At 39.1% G+C, this 16,388-nt stretch overlaps 1 protein-coding gene across 3 annotated transcripts in view; it reads left to right on the top strand.

The window, feature by feature from the left end:
- Window positions 1–220: 220 nt before the first annotated feature.
- The window catches only part of ect2 (epithelial cell transforming 2), a 41,999-nt gene continuing 25,831 nt past the window's right edge, over window positions 221–16,388 (top strand). For 2 of the 3 annotated variants that reach the window (XM_076141493.1, XM_076141495.1), the window contains exons 1-11: window positions 221–577; window positions 1,051–1,216; window positions 2,382–2,461; window positions 8,979–9,071; window positions 9,938–10,120; window positions 11,521–11,610; window positions 12,012–12,119; window positions 13,183–13,256; window positions 14,626–14,756; window positions 15,273–15,388; window positions 16,074–16,136. In XM_076141493.1, the coding sequence (XP_075997608.1) occupies window positions 1,084–1,216; window positions 2,382–2,461; window positions 8,979–9,071; window positions 9,938–10,120; window positions 11,521–11,610; window positions 12,012–12,119; window positions 13,183–13,256; window positions 14,626–14,756; window positions 15,273–15,388; window positions 16,074–16,136 (1,071 nt within the window). In that variant the 5' untranslated portion in view covers window positions 221–577; window positions 1,051–1,083. The remainder of the gene's footprint in view (window positions 578–1,050; window positions 1,217–2,381; window positions 2,462–8,978; window positions 9,072–9,937; window positions 10,121–11,520; window positions 11,611–12,011; window positions 12,120–13,182; window positions 13,257–14,625; window positions 14,757–15,272; window positions 15,389–16,073; window positions 16,137–16,388) is intronic. The other variant, XM_076141494.1, reaches the window with a different exon arrangement.

Genomic DNA, 16,388 nt, shown 5'->3' with positions numbered 1-16,388 from the left:
AACGTTTTTTGATTTTACATGTTGTTTTGTCGTCTAAGGTGGATTTAGTTTGATCGCCGATTGTCCCGAATGTCTCAAGGCTTGGCAACTCACACTGTGAAGATTGTGATTTGAATGAACTGACCAATCACTGTCCTACGGAAGCCGCTCGTTCTCGGTGACTCTTAGCCAATCAGCGCGCGGCCTCCTTGTTCGCTTTGCTTTTTGAATTGAGCGACAAGTAGCAGGCTGGGAGGCTGAAATATGCTCTGAATCGACTGTCAACAAAGTGAGGAAAACTAACTCCACAATTTTGGAACTATTTTAATCTAAAGTGCACAATGCGCTGACTACAGGCTTCATGTTCAATGGACATGCGGAACTCTGGTTGAAAAGCCGTTGTGCGCGTTTTTGAAGCGTGTTTGGGATCGGTAACGAATCCCCTTTTCGCCTTTGTCGCTAGCTTGGTAGCTAGTGCACTTATCCCGGTTAGGGTCAGAGTTTTTAGGATAACCTAACTGTTTGAATCGCCTTGTAAAATTCTGCAGTATTGAGTTTTCCTTTCCATTGGGCAAAAAACCGGCCGCCAAAACATTGGGTAAGTTTAATTTTTGACTGATTGCATGGTTAAAAAATGTATTGACCCGTAAAACAAGTAACAGTGAAGTTATGAAGTGACGTGATCTCAGCTAAAGCTTATGTCCTTAAATGAATTAGTCAAAAAGCCATATAAAGCCTTTGAGAAGAGAAACTAATTTTGAGTTCCATACTTTTCAACTGCTAATCTTACAACTTCAAGTAGGAAACCCATTTAGACTCGTTAAATGCTCTGGGTTATTGCATGCTTGTTGTAGGTACGTTGTAATTGTGTGCTGCTTAGAACAATATCTGCACCAATTAAAATATTCAAGAAGCCCTGCAGACTGTTCGATAGTTTCCACACAAGCCTTATCCATGCAAGCCCAGGTTCTATCTACTGCCTTTATTTTGACTGGTGTCACCGTCTCCTGTAATTTCTCCTCTCTGCCTTTCTGTGCTCTCCCTCTGTGTCTTCCCTGTAACTTTTGATAGTTTGGACAGCTTGGTGCCTCTTGGGTTCCTGCCATGGCTGACAGCAGCATTCTGACTTTAGGGACAGCCCGGAGTCTGCTGGTGGATTCTTCATTCTACGATTCCAGGATCGCTGAAACAACAAGAGACCATGTATTTATGGGCCTGGCGTGTGAAGATGGGGAAGGTTAGCCCACATGGAGTTTTTGTTGTCTTTCTCTGCTTTTTCTTAAACGTTCAAGACAATCTTCCTACAGATTTGCTATTTGTCACCTTCAGTTCTTTCTGTATAACATGCAAATATCTAGTTTTCCAGCAATGATCCTTTACAATCCCCCATAATCTTACTTGACCTTTCTCCCCACATCCTATAATGTGGGGAGAAAGACTGCAAGCCATAGTTCAGACTGCAAGCCATAGTGCTCAAATCTGATTGTTTGCTCATATCTGCTTTTTTTTCTGAAGCTGTCCAGTATGGTGTTGGACTTTGGCCTGTGTGTCATACCAGTCTGAACAGATCACACTCCTGAAGTGATCCACATGTGCAAACGAATAACTTTATGTCACTACACCCTCATGCGTTATTTAGAGCTGGAATGCTACACTGGGTGGGTCTTTGGCAGACCAGCAGTGGAATCCATAAGGATTTTTTGCTCGCCCAGACATAAACGATGCTCTCATTTCTGACACCATCACCGGAGTTCTTGAGCTCCGAAAGCCACTAAGTCCAACGGTCTGTACCCTGAAAACAAACGCCTATTGCTCCCAAAAATTCACATTCTGGAGTACTTGCTGTTCTGTCCTTCCATAAGTGGTATTGGAATCCGATGATTGTGTCTGATTGTGATAATGTGGCCACCAGACATCCGCCTCCTTCCTACCTGCTGTTTTGTTTTTTTCCACTCATGAGCAATCAAAACAACAACAATTTGATTATTTCAATCGCTTTCGCACAGAAATGTCACATCTTTCTTAGTGTTTTATAAATATGGCTGTATAGTTGTAAGTCCAAGCTTCATAACCCTTCCTCTGCCCATAACATTGTCCCTGAAAATGTATATGCGTTCAAAGCTTCAGTTCAATTCCAGCAGTTATTGTCCGTACTTGTGTCAGAAAGGCTCCTACATTATTACAATTGACAGTTGAGGTAGCAATTCCCCTTGTAAGTGGGCTAATTTGTCCTAATAATACAACCGGCAGGCAGCACAACAGAGACATGATATTTATTTATGTAATTTATGGATTTTTCTCGGTGTATCTAAGATTTCAGCAAAATCTACAAATGGGTTTTTACAATCAAATGCTGCTGTTTTCAAATTCCCTGATTGATATCTCTCTTTTCTCTCCTGCAGACATGATTCCAAAAGTGGTGACCAGGGTTGTTTTGGTGGGAGATGCAGGCAGAAATGGAGCAGTAGACAAAGCACTGCAGGTACACATTTGTTGTTTTGGATGGAGTGTCTTTTGTCTTTCTATTAACATGCTTGTCCTCTGTACTCTACTCTGTTGTGGTGGAGGGGGGGGGGGGGGTCACCAAGGGGCCCCCAGTTCCATTGTATTCAGTAATTGTAATTATATCAGTATATTCATTCAAGTTTACATACCCATTTTAAACATGTAGTGAATTATTATTGAGGAGAACAAGGGTTCTTTTGTGTTTCAGCTCACACAGTCAGTAATTAGCTATTCATATTTAAAACCACACCTATTCCTGACTGATGAGAACTTTTGTAGTTGAGTCATTAGACCTTATTTATATATTTTTATGTATTTATTGACTCCTTTGCTGTAAGGTTTATTAAGACATGCCAAAATCACTTTCTACAGTACAGCCTTACTACAAACATAAATGCACTCTTATTCAACAAAAATAAACATGGTCATTTTAGGGGGAACATGTTTTTAATCCCATGTCTTATTTACCTTTTGCGGTGATTTTAAATTACATTATCCATAAAATATGACATAGGGTTGTTACATTTACAACAAGGCCTATTTTAGTGTGTTTTGTAATGCGTCTTAGAGATAGCTCTGCGTCTATGTGGCATATATGGAAATGCAACGCATTCAGTGAACTTTTTAATACTGCCACCAGGGTTTTCTGAAGGAGCCCGTCTAATGCAATTCTTAATATGTTTTGTCATCAGTTGTTTTGCTAATATTTGTCTATCACTGAAGACGTCTCTCCACTCTCTACTCGGCAGGACACAACCCCTCAGCTGAGCCGTCTCACACACATTCATATAGAGCACGTGCGGGTGGCACTACACACATAGGCACTTTTCTCTTTCATCATGCTTGTATTGTTTTGGAGCAGAGGCTAGTGGTCGTTAGGGTTAGTTGTCGAAATAAACACTCTGCTCACGCATTGATTTACGTGAGCATGAGCAAAAGTATGGGTCTTGCCAACTAATGCAGTGGGATTTGAATTAATGCATGTGCATTAAGTGCTCCCCCTCACTGCACAAACTATGTTTTCCCTGCGGCGCCTTTTATTGATATTTTATTTTAATTTAGTATTTTGGGAAAAACTTTTTCATTAATAATTGTATTGAATTGTTAAAATTGTTCTTGTTTGGCTTCGGTGATAAGCAAAAAAGCTTTGGCGTGGCACAAATATCATGGAATGGTATGGAAAACCATGGAACACATGTAGATGCAAGGTGTAAATGCTGTCAGATGACAGAATTGAGATAGGGAAAACCTGTCCAAATACATTTTGGTTGCCATTTAGAGGAGTATGTTAATGTTTCCTCAAATGACACCCTGATTTATTTATTTTAGCAGCAAACATTAGATTAGATCATTAGAGTTGCACTAAATGTGTTTTTCTATGGATCAAATACCACTATCAACCATTAAATGAAATTACCTTATGGACTTCATGGAACTTTCTTGATGAAACTTGCCATCAGCAATGAATGTATGGAATGAGGCGCTAATGTTTTGAATGAAAGCTCCCTGGCAGGTGCTGACTGCTCGTGGCCGTGCTCACTGCTCTTTAGTTTCCACATGTTTAGTTTTAGTTTTTTTTTGCTTTGGGTGGGTGTTTATCCATAAGGTTTCCCCACTAATACTAGAACAGCACCAAAGCACAAGAGAGTGAACTGAAAGGATAGTGTACATAATGCTATTAATTAATTCTATAAATTGTCAAAACGTTTTAGGAATTGGGATTAAATGCCATTAGGAGAATAGAATGTTTGCAATATCGCTCGCAATAAATGCTAACTCATTATCGTTATTGGTATATGCATAACATTTTGAAAAGCATGTGATTCAATTAAATAACCCCCCCTCCCCATCGCTAACATGAAAGAATGTCATGAAACTTAATATGGTGACATCTAAACATATATGTGTCCTGAAAATTGTGATTGATTTTGTGACTGACAATGAAAACTATTTCCATTGTACAAACCCCTCCCGAGAAATGTATCGTGTTTAATATTCAAAAGAAACGGAAAGCAGTGATTTGAGAATACGCTTTTACCTATACTTACCTATAATTGAAAACAGTACAAATACAAGATAAATAATGTTTTTACTGATCAACTTTTTTTGTAAATATACACTCATTATAAATTAGCTGCCTGCAACACATTGAAATGAAGCATTTTTACCACTGTGTAGCATCACATTTCCTTAAAACAAGACTCGGCAATTGTTTGTGAACTGAGCACACTTATTGCTGTGTTTTTGAAAGTGGATCTCCCCCATTCTTGCTTGATATATGACGTCAGCGCCACACTTTTTTTTATCAGAGACTGGTCTGGACTGGTTTGGACTAGCACTCTTTTACTATGACGCTGTTATGCTGTTGTTTGACGTACAGAATGTGGCTTGTGGCTATGTTGTTGAATGAGGCAGGGATGTCCCTGAAAAAGGCTTTGTCTAGATGGCAGTATATGTTGCTCCAAAATGCACGTGTACTTTGACGCATTAATGGTGACTTCACAGAGGCAAGTTACCCACAACATGAGCACTAACACACCCCCATACCATGACAGCTGCCTTTTCAACTTTGGTAACAGTTGGGATAGTCCTTTTCCTCTTTGGTTCTTAAAAATATTGTCCATTATTTCACATAGCAGACTGAAAGATTGCCTGGTCAAACTGCTTTACATGTTTCCACTGTGCATCAGTCTATTTCAGATGCATTCCAGCCCAGAAGGCAGTGTTTCTGAATGTCGTTGATATACGACTTCCTTTTTTGTGTACAGTACAGTGTTCAGTCCTAACTTGCAATTGTAGAAGAAGTATTTACTGACAAGGGGTTCCCAGAGTATCCAGGAGCCCATGTGGTGACCTCAATCACAAAAGCTTTTTATTGCAGTTAAATTTGAGGGCTTGATGATCACATGCATTCAGTAGTGGCTTTCGCCCTTGACCCAGAGGAATCTCCAGATTTGTTATATCTTTTAGTAATACTATGGACTGTAGTTGTTGAAACTGTTATATTCCGTACAAATGTGTGTTGAAAAACGTTCCTAAACTGATGGCATATTTGTTCATTCAGTTTTATGCAAATTGGTGTACCTCGAACAATCCTCGCTCGTAGACAACTGAGCCTTTCGTGGATGCTTGTTTTATAAACTTATTTGGCTTACCTACTTGGAAAAGAAATGTAAAGCTTTCTCTTTCCCTCCTCTAGTGGATGTTGAACAGTGGACTGGGCTTCAGCAGCCTCCTAGGGAAGGCGTGCCCAGCCAGGGCCAAGCACTTGGTGGTGGTTCTAAATATGATATATCAACTGATTAACATGCAAATTTTTCCTTTTCACTGTGACACCCCTTATGTGCTAGTAATGGGACACAGGTGTGCTGCTTAATGAAAGAGAAGCCTATTAATGTGCTTCAATTATAATGGTACTCTGTAGTTGGTGCGACATTTATGAATTACCCCCGTTAATGAGTTATTAAGTCTTGGATACATTTAGCTCATAACCGGGACATCAGTTTACAAAAATCTAGAAGACTATTACCTGCTGTCATGTATTTCTCTTATTGGTCTCATGTCGTAAAAAACAAAAACAAATGCACCTGAATCTGAAATTGACAAAACTTCTGGACCACTGCGTGTGTTTGTTCTTATGGTGCTCCTATGGTGCATTTGTGGATATCAGCAGCTTTTCTGGCTGAAAATCGGAGGCAAATACCACAGACCCATTTTTGTGGCCAGTTATTCATTACTTATTTATTTGTTTTTACCACTCCTTGTAGATAATTCAACAGCACTCACCTTTGCACTCCTCTGTGTTCTCTTAGCAAAGATAGAAGTTCTTCTGTGCTGGTATGTAATGTAAACCAGTCTGCTGTATAATTGATGAAAATGAAAAACTGGTGACATCATATAGCAGGAGTGCACAGGATGTAATCTGGCCAATTTATGAACGCCACCATGGATACATTGGAAAATGGGTTATTTTTAACCTGTGAAAACAAAGCTTTTGGGAAGCACTCTCCGGACTGGATAAATGCAAAGATGCTGGCTTATTGTTGAAGCATGGAAGCTGAACCTTTTCAATAATGCTGACATCACACAGTCACGGGATTCACGCTCTAGTTGTCACACAACAGTGGCGGATTAACATGCCTGGCTGTCGTTCTCTTTTTACGCTCTATCTTGGTAATTTGCTTTGCAATCGCTGTGGTGTGGAATGCAACAAACTCACCGGTGTTCTCAGCCGAAGAGCAGCAATTTTAGACAGACGAGTGTATATCTGTGCCTGACTGTCACCTGTGCATGAGCAGTTAGGAAATGATGCACTTGCGTAGATTAAACAACGATTTATCCTCTAATGAACATACAGCAGAAAGGAGAACCCCAACAACTGTCGTCATCCTCCACACCTGGCCACAGGGGACTCTAATCACTCTAACGACGATCATTTCAAACGACCAGTCAGTAGTATCAGCTCCAATTATGACGAATCAGGAGTGAAGATGACCCTGACTACAACTCCACCAAGTCTAAATCCTTTTAAGCCCCACTAGTCTGTCAGAATTGAAGAAGCCTTTTGTATAAGAGGTGAAGCGCCTAAGATTAACTTGACTTGGAAAGCATTATTCTGGCAAACTTTTTAGAGCATGTCAGCAGTCGAATTCCTTATCATATATAGACATCACAAATCATCTATGTGGAGTCTTAGAACTGCAATCTTTTGATAATCTTTGCTCTGTAAGTAACAAAAAAGCACATTATACTCACACTTCCTAAAGGTGATGGACAATGGCACCAGCCATCTGCTCTCTTGGCTATCCAGCCATCTGCCATTCTGGCTATCCACAGAACCATCCATAAGCACTGGCTGCCAGCCAAACTGCCGTCTACTTATTCAAGTCCAGCCTGTTACTTCATTACATTAATTTTTGATTTTAATAAAAAAATAGTTTCAATGAACAAGTTGTACGACCGCTACCCCTCTCATTCAAAACAATGTGTCCTGATGATGGAGAATAGTGATTGTGCCAGTCCCGCCCCCACATGCTATTCATGAAAGTGGATGTGCGCGCTCTGCTGAGTTGTTGTGTCCTGCTGAGTGGAGAGTCCTGTTCAATGTTTGACAAATTGTCAGGCCATTAATCCACAATGGGAGCGTTTTTTTCTGACTTGTGTGTGACGAGCTTACTCCACATAAATATCCACAAGACCAGATATAAAAGTATAGCTTTCTTTTTCCCAGAAAGGTTCTTTTACAAAGGTTAAAGCAAGTCTCACTATCGTGCGAAAACCGTGCAGCTACAACCTGAAAATCTGCCCCAGCACTCTGCTGTAACACCTGCCAAAGGGCAATACACCATTTTTTCCAACCAAGCACTTCACCTTTTCACAAACTATTAAATATAAGCTATATTAAAACTTCAATAAATAACACCTTCAATTTGTGACAGTCAGCATTTGCAACAGCAACCCTATAGGTAAAAGAAAATATCTTAATGATAATTTGCCATACAATATTCTCTTATTTCTTCCCCTAATTGGTCCATAATGTACTTGAATGCTCTAGGATCATAAACAACAGAACCAGCAAACACCACAATATGAACAACAGATATGAACCAAATAATTGACATAACAGTTGTTTGCTTCATTAAAATCCTCATTGGAGGGTTACTTCAGAAATCACAGGTGGCAGCAAGTTGACGCTAATACAGGCAATTAACAGGCGTATGTCATATGAGGATAATGTAGGCTATGATTCATCGTACAACTGTTCTTCAAATTCTAATTACTGTACCTGAGTTCTATACTACAAAGTCAGATTAAGGGTGTATGTGACCAACTTTTTGTTGTTGTTGTTGTTGCCTCATTTCTGATCATGCTCTGTATCCATGGTAACCTCTGCTCCATGGCTAGCTTGGTACAGAGCAGCTTAATTTTGGTTCTTACTCAGGCAGAAATATAAATCCTGATGACCAGTCAACTCCTTTAACCCCCTAAATAAACACTGATCTGGTAAAAAAGGGCAATGGATTTAGGAAACACTAAAGAGGTTTTTCATCAGGCTCTAAACATCCAAAGACATTTGCAGACAGCTCCATCAGAGGGATCCAGATAGCCTGTCTGACCACCCGTAGACCATCATTTCTTAATGTGCCTTTCCTTTATACTGTTGATCTCTCTCCTTTTCCTGTTCTTGTCCCCCTGTGGTCTTTAAACTTTCTATTCATTTTTAACTTAATGTCTCCTCTCTATCCTACCCCCTCTAATGTTTGAAATTAGTCACTGTCGATGGGCACTGTGGGGACACAAAGCCTGCCCCACATCTTCCTAGTCCTGCTCCATAATCCATCAGTCCTTATGTCTTCATGTGGACGTCCTCTCTCTCTCTCTCTTTAGCTGTTTCAACCCTCTGCACTCCTATTTGTTACCTCACTTTTCCTCAACCCGCATCCTTTACAAATCCATGTGTTTGATGTATAGTTTCTGTCTGTTGCTTTTTACAGGCTATCAGAGTAATGGAGGTACCAGTGTTAAAGATAAGAGGAGGCGAGATGGGTACAGAGGAGAAACTGATGATAAAATCTATAGTCAATATGGTACAGTACAATGTTTGTGTGTTGTCTGATTGGAAACTGGGAAAGTTCTGCATGAGTTAATCCACACCTTCTGTCTTCTTCTCTCTAATTGTACATGTCCAAAGCACTAATGGTGAATTGATTGGTGGGGGAAGTAATTATAAATGTTGTACTCGTTTATCAATTTGCTGAGTGTCACCTCCTTTTAACAAATGTGGGTGTGTGGGATTTGGATAATTTTAATAATGTTGTTAATATTAACATGCTCGATTCCAACTGGATTTCGACAATCGTGACAAAGGCAAGAGAGATACTTTTTGCCTGGGTCACCTTGTTTTATGCAGGTAATTTTTTATAGGCAGGTTAACAGGTGGCACGGATAATTCCATCTCACCAGCTCATTCAGCTCTGCCTGTAAGCAGGGATTTCATTTCTGCTCTCTTATCAAAGCCATTTTAACAACTTGAATACTCTCTCAAATCTCAGAGGGTGGACCTGATTGTTACCTGCTGCACCTAGACATTTTTGTGATGATTGCAAGTAATGTGTGTGCAAGATTGTGTAGTACCGCACTTTATTATTCTAGTTAACAGAGTTTGAGTGCTGAAATATGAAAAACCTTGTTAATCAAAATGTGTAACAATATGCAAATAATCTGCTTCCTAACCAAATGAAATGAGCTGATGTGCAACAGGTAATTGAAAAAACAAACAAAACAATGTAATCAAAACATTTTTAACAAACCCCTGTCTCACTAACAAAGCAAATGACCTTGTATTTAACTGGACTCCCTGCTTATTTTCTCTGAATGTTTGGCTTTTATTACTAGACCTTCATTCTACCCTTTCTGTAGCTCCCCTCGATCATTTTATTTTTTCTGTCCTTAGGATATCAACACTCCTTGCATAATAACAGACAGTGTGCAGGAGTTTGGAGATGGAGAGAACACGGATTTTGAAACGGTGTTCGTGCTAACAGACTTTGATTCTCCTGACTACAACTACCTCTACAAACGGGACAACCGCATTGTTGGGCCTCCTGTTGTGCTGCATTGTGCTGCAAAGGAAGAGGTGAGCTTTATACTGTTGTTTTTATAGTTGCATACATCATTAATTTTTAGTTATCTATCAAAATGTGTTGGGGTTACAGTTAAGGGCTTGAAAGTCTGTCCATCCATCCGTTTTCCACCACTTATCAGAGTTGGGGTCACGGAAGCAGCCCTCTAACCAAAGCAGCCCAGATTCCTTTCTCCCTAGCCACGTTTTCCAGCTGATCCTTGGGGATCCCAAGATGTTCCCCTGGCCAGATGAGTTATATAATGCCTCCAATATATTCTGGTTCTGCCGCATTGTCCCCTCCCAGTTGTATGTGTCTGGGACGCCTCCCTTTTAATGTGAAAGAGGAACGGTTCTATTCTGAGCTCCCTCCTGATGTCCCCACCCTGTCCCCAAGGGTCAGTCCTGGTATCTGTAAACTCATCTCAAATGCTTATATGCACAATCTCATTCTTTCGGCCACTACCCAGCCCTCCCTTCAACACCACAGCATCTGCACAATATTGGAAGTTTAAGGGCTCAAAGTAGGCCCAGTACTTGAGTTTCCTGCTTCAGAGTAGGGATTCTAACCCTTTTCTGACAAAGCTCTCTTCATAAAAAATAGCCGGTGTATTGGGAGCAGTTTTATCTGGTGCTGAAAGTCTATGGTGGGTTTACTACTGTGGGAGGCCAAATTTTGTCTCATTGCAAACACAATACGTGTGTGTGTGTGTGTGTGTGTGTGTGTGTGTGTGTGTGTGTGTGTGTGTGTGTGTGTGTGTGTGTGTGTGTGTGTGTGTGTGTGTGTGTGTGTGTGTGTGTGTGTGTGTGTGTGTGTGTGTGTGTGTGTGTGTGTGTGTGTGTGTGTGTGTGTGTGTGTGAAAAGCCAGATGTTTGGTCTAGAAATTATACATACACAACACATTTTTGCCACAAAATCTAGTTTGGCCTAAATGGCTGTCATCCAGGGTCTTTTTACGTGATCAAATCAATAAAAAGCTAAACATTATACAGATAATTGTGTGAAGAAATCAATACCATAAAGCAGTGATTTTCAAACACCGTGCTGCGGCACAATAGTGTGCTGTGAGAGATCCTCAGGTGTGCTGTGGGAAATTATTAATTTCTTCACGTAATTAGTCCGTCGATCTGGTCGCAGTGCAAATTTCCAATCACATGACCGTAGTGAAAACTACAGAGCTCAATGAGGACAAGTCCGTCCAGTATTGGCTAATAAATGTCTCCTAAACTAAAGATATTCAAATTTTGGGTGTAAATGAGAGAGACCAGCTTTGACAGAGGTTTGTGCTCTCTGAATGCTTTCTTGTTTCACATTGCTGATATTATGCAGTGGATTAAAATAATGTTACTTTTTGCTCTAGAATTTGACCTGCACACAAGACATTTTAACAGCACATTCTGTTTTTCTTCCCCAGCCTCTTCTGTTTTCCTGCCGTCCTCTATATTCGACCACCATGCTCAACCTGTCACTCTGTTTCACTGGCTTCAGGAACAAAGATGAAATGGTCAGTTCACTTTAAACAATTGGATACATTTAAACAAGTTCTGAGTGATTTCAAATAAATGCATGAATACATAACAGAAATATCTTTTTTCTAAGGAGCAGAATGATTGTGTGGGAAAGTCATGATTCTGCAAGGACCTTTAGATCGAATACTCGTATTATTGTTCACATATTGTGTGTGTCAATGTGATCAACTGAGAAACTACATTTACATTCGTACAATATGTTTATATAGATCTACATGACAAAGAAACGTAAACATGCACAGAAAAACCTTTATTGTCTTGTCACTAAGCATTACATTTTCTGACATCATTAACATTTAAATTATCATCAAACGTTAGCATGTTTTCCCTTTATTGCTGAACATCATTGCTGAACTGATTTTTTGTTTTGCCGTAGAAAAAATTGGTGAATCTGGTTCATCACATGGGTGGAACTATCCGGAAAGACTTCAGCACCAAAGTTACTCACCTTATTGCCTACTCTACCCATGGGGAGAAATACAGGGTATGTATGTTTGCGTTTATGATTTTCCACCATAACAAAACAATACATACTGAAAATGGCAAAATCAAATATTTCCGTCCAGTGGAACAGATAAAATATTTTAATTTTATTTGTTTTTTTAAATCATTTGTAGTTTGTTGTGTTCTGCACTTGCATACCATCTTGCATACCATCATACTAACATAATGGGAGTTAAAGTATATAGTTTGTTTGTGCTTCATCTTACATATATACATTTTCATGAGTAAATATATTTCTCTATTTTCAATTTTCAACTTCTTTAATGGTCTAATTGAGCCCTTAGTGGCCTCTAAAAAATTCTTCAGTCTTTTTACACATACTTTGATTTCCTTTTCTGCTGACATTTTTGTATGTCACCCTGTCCAATGATGTATATGTCATATATTTGTCTTTAATGCGCAAACTTTATCCATCTACATTGACTACTTCTTTAATGAATGCACTTCTTTAATCCCAACGTGTGTCCGTTTGTCATCAAGAAGTGGTAAATTAGTTCCCTTGTTGATTCTCTTTGAACTTAATTAAATATATGGCCTTTTCTCCAGGGATAGGGCGGAGATGGATGAATGGGTGCATTAATAGTTTGACTCATCTTTCATTTGGCTCCTCTGCATGGCTGAACAGATTATTTATGCTGTATTTCTTTCAATCGTCCCTGCAAATGATTTCCTATTTCAGTCTTTGTTTTTACCTCATTCTTGCGCCTCTCGTTTGCTTCCTCCTGTTTTATTCATCCGTGCCTCCCCTTTCTCCTAAGTTTTTTGCAGGAATTAGATTGCCCTAGCAAAACGGACAAAGAACAAGCATGATCAAAACTTGTCGCATTATGTCAGTGGAAGCATTTTTCTACATGAAAGGTTAATGTTTAAAAGGGAGCTGTTTTTACAATTGCATTTATGTACTTGGTTGAGCCTGTCGTGATTTTCAGACAGGCCAGTGGAATTATTTCAAAGTCTTAAGTGATTTTATTATTTCTACAAACTGGTGCGGTCCTTCTTCTTGTAAATATGCGTTTTTCACTGTCCTTTCCTTCAACACACAGCTGGCAGTATGCATGGGAACACCCATTCTCACACCATTATGGATTCCTAAGGCCTGGGAGAGGAGAGATGATGTGTAAGTCTTCAATATATCACTTATCCCATATTGCACATTAGCTATATTTAGATGTAAAGCAATTGTCTGATATTAGCCTGAATAAGACCATTAGTCTGACTAAGAGATGCTGATCTAAACACATGCATAAAGTCTGATTTAGGACCTTAATAAGTCCAGCTAAAACACATGTTCATGCTGATATTTGCTGAACTATTTGGGCTGTGAATGGGCATTGAAGGGGTTTAACTGCTCTATTTCTCACCGCAGCAGTATGCTTTTGCAGCACTCTCTGAAGTTGTATATTCAGTGATGATGTGCAGCATAAACATTAATCTCCACTATTACACGATTACTGTACATAACATTAGTATTGGCTAACCAGTAGCGAAAGCTGTAGTAGCAGGTAAGTGTAGTGACTTTCCAAAAAAGACTTTTGGAGAGAGGGGGGAAGATCTTAGAAGTGAAGGATATCATGAAATATTCAGAATGCCGCAAATACCAAAAGGGAAAGGGCGCAGTTTGAGGAATATGAGCCCCTGGGCCTGCTACTTATAGGAGGAATGGGTGAGTCTAGTCATAGATATGTTTGAGCACCCTACTTATAAAACTGATTATAAATGGGCTACTTACGAACACAGCTCACATAAACATCTCGGTTCGGTCTGCTGACCTTAGCCGGGCTACTGTGTGCATTTAAAAGCAGCTTCTCAGCCACGTCATTTGGATGCATTATGTCATCTTGATGCAGAATTTGAATTGAAAATACTCACAGAATGCATTGTGATTGGAAAGCAATCTGTCAGGCCACATACTGTAATCCTTGTTATCGGATCTCCATCACAAGTATCCAGGCTTGACTGCAGTGCTTGCAGCTGGGACACATTCATGTGATAGATTCTCCCCATGCCTCATCTTCCCGCCTTTGCTCTCTCTCATTCATACTTATTTTGAATCAGGATTTGAGATCTGGCTTTTGCTTTGCTGCTCAGTTTATAGTTTTGTTTATGACAGCTAGAGATATTTAGATGAATTTATTATTTTGAATATGAACTCATTTTTAAACAATCAAATGGAAATATTATGTAACTTTTTAATTTGATTATTTATAATGTATTTATACATTTGGATGGAACATTTACAGTGTCACAAAGCTTTTCTATCTGCATGAACTACATGCTCAATATATGGAACAAAAATCTAAAGAACTTCAGGAAAATTAATTGATGTGTAAGATCTTTCACATAACTGAAGTGACCGCTTCTGTGTGGTGGGAACATTTGGGGGGAAAGAATTCAAGGTTCAGCTAAATCCTTTTTTAAGCTTAAAGTTCTTGAAGTCAAATGTTGTAGCTCTAACATTTTGACCTTTGTTCACATAATCTGTCAAGGCCATTCCATGCTGGAGATGAGGAATTCCGTACAGAATTCAAAGTGTCTCCATTCCAGGACTGTGTCCTCAGTTTTCTTGGTTTCTCAGAAGAAGAAAAGGCAAACATGGAGGAGAGGACATTGAAACACGGTTGGTGCTTTTTTTTTTTTTCATCATTCATTTGTGAATGAATCCTTGTTCTAAGTTGCAATCAGTTCTTTGCAGTAACACGATTTCTTAAACATCATGCTTCATCAAACTCGTGTCTAACATGAGATTAAAGTAATAGAAAAATGTGTTCTGCTAAACATGCATGTATAGCATTATTGCTTTTATTCAGTTTCAGGTAATATAAGCAAAGTTCAAAATTACTAAAAAGCAATGACTGTCTGAAAGAGAAACCAATCACAGTAAATTTAAATTGGTTTAGTCAGTTCCCACCTTGTGCAGCCAGAAGAAAACATTGTCTGCTGTGCTGTTTCTCATATGTGCTGAAATATGCCTCATGATATTTATTGAATAATTTAGTTAAGTTCATGTAATAGATATCACTAAGGCTCAGTGCGTCTTTATAATTTAATACCAATTGCAGTTAATATGATTATTTGGAATGAAAGTCTGTGAATTGTGTATTGAAATCGTTCCCCTGTGTTTGTCTTGTTTCAGGTGGCTCTCATCTTGCAATTGGAGATGAGCAATGTACCCACATGGTGGTTGAGGAAAACTTGGTGAAGGAGCTGCCGTTTTTGCCCTCCAAGAAACTCTTTGTGGTCAAACAGGAGGTAGGCTCTCATTGTGACCTGTTGTTTTGGAGACTATGAAAATGTGTGAGTCAACTCAACTCTAGTTTTCTAGTTGGTGTATCCATTATGCAAAGAGAGAGCCGAATTTCTCAGCAAATTCCTATAAATATTATCACAAGCAAACGTGAAGGTGAAGCAACCTTTTAAATGTTAGACTGGTTGAGCTGCACATCATGCATTCACCTTCCCAGCTGCTTACAAGGGCCACAGAACATCATTGTTCATTGTTTTTCCACTTCATTGTTGATTTATAAATAAAGAATGAATGAACACAACACTGAAATGAAATGAATAAAAAACCCAACAATTTCCCTCGGTGAAACTGGCCCAAAGTGAGTAGTAGGAGAACGTCTCTCCATATGAATAGGCAGAACTGAGATTAAAGAGGCCTGTGATACTTTAAAGAACTCCAGTGCAATTCTCATCATATCAACGCATTTTTCTAGACTGATTCCATTTGTTCTCATTATTTGTAATAATATTGAAAACATTGATTAAAAATCAAAAACAAAGTGTTAGATTTTGTAAAAATGTAATAAAGAATGGCGGATGCCAGTATCTTTTTCACTTTCTTCCAATTCTGTATATTTGTCATTACAGTATAAAATCTTTCAGCTTCGTTTTAACCAAAGGCACACTAAAACGTTTTTCTTGCTCCTGGCAGTGGTTCTGGGGAAGCATTCAGATGGATGCTCGGGCTGGAGAGTCCATGTACCTCTACGAGAAGGTGAGTCAGACTTGTTTATTAATTCATGTTTAATTTAAGAGCATTTACAGGATAAAATACCTGCAAGGAAGGCATAAGAATATGCATATAGTAAATCAGGGAATTCAGTTTTACACCATTTATTTGAATCATCAGAAAAAACTTTTCAGTGGTCTCATTTCCTGCACCTACCAAACATGGATGTAGATGTGATGTGACATGATTTATGCTGAATAAGGAAAGGATGAGTGCCAATAGAAATCATACTGTAGA

The sequence above is a fragment of the Genypterus blacodes genome, unplaced genomic scaffold (assembly GCF_046128005.1).
Source record: "Genypterus blacodes isolate CSIRO-AG114 ecotype Tasmania unplaced genomic scaffold, CSIRO-AGI_Gbla_v1 ptg000019l_1, whole genome shotgun sequence".
In the NCBI taxonomy this organism is placed as follows: domain Eukaryota; kingdom Metazoa; phylum Chordata; class Actinopteri; order Ophidiiformes; family Ophidiidae; genus Genypterus; species Genypterus blacodes.
This window is presented reverse-complemented; position numbering and strand designations above follow the sequence as displayed.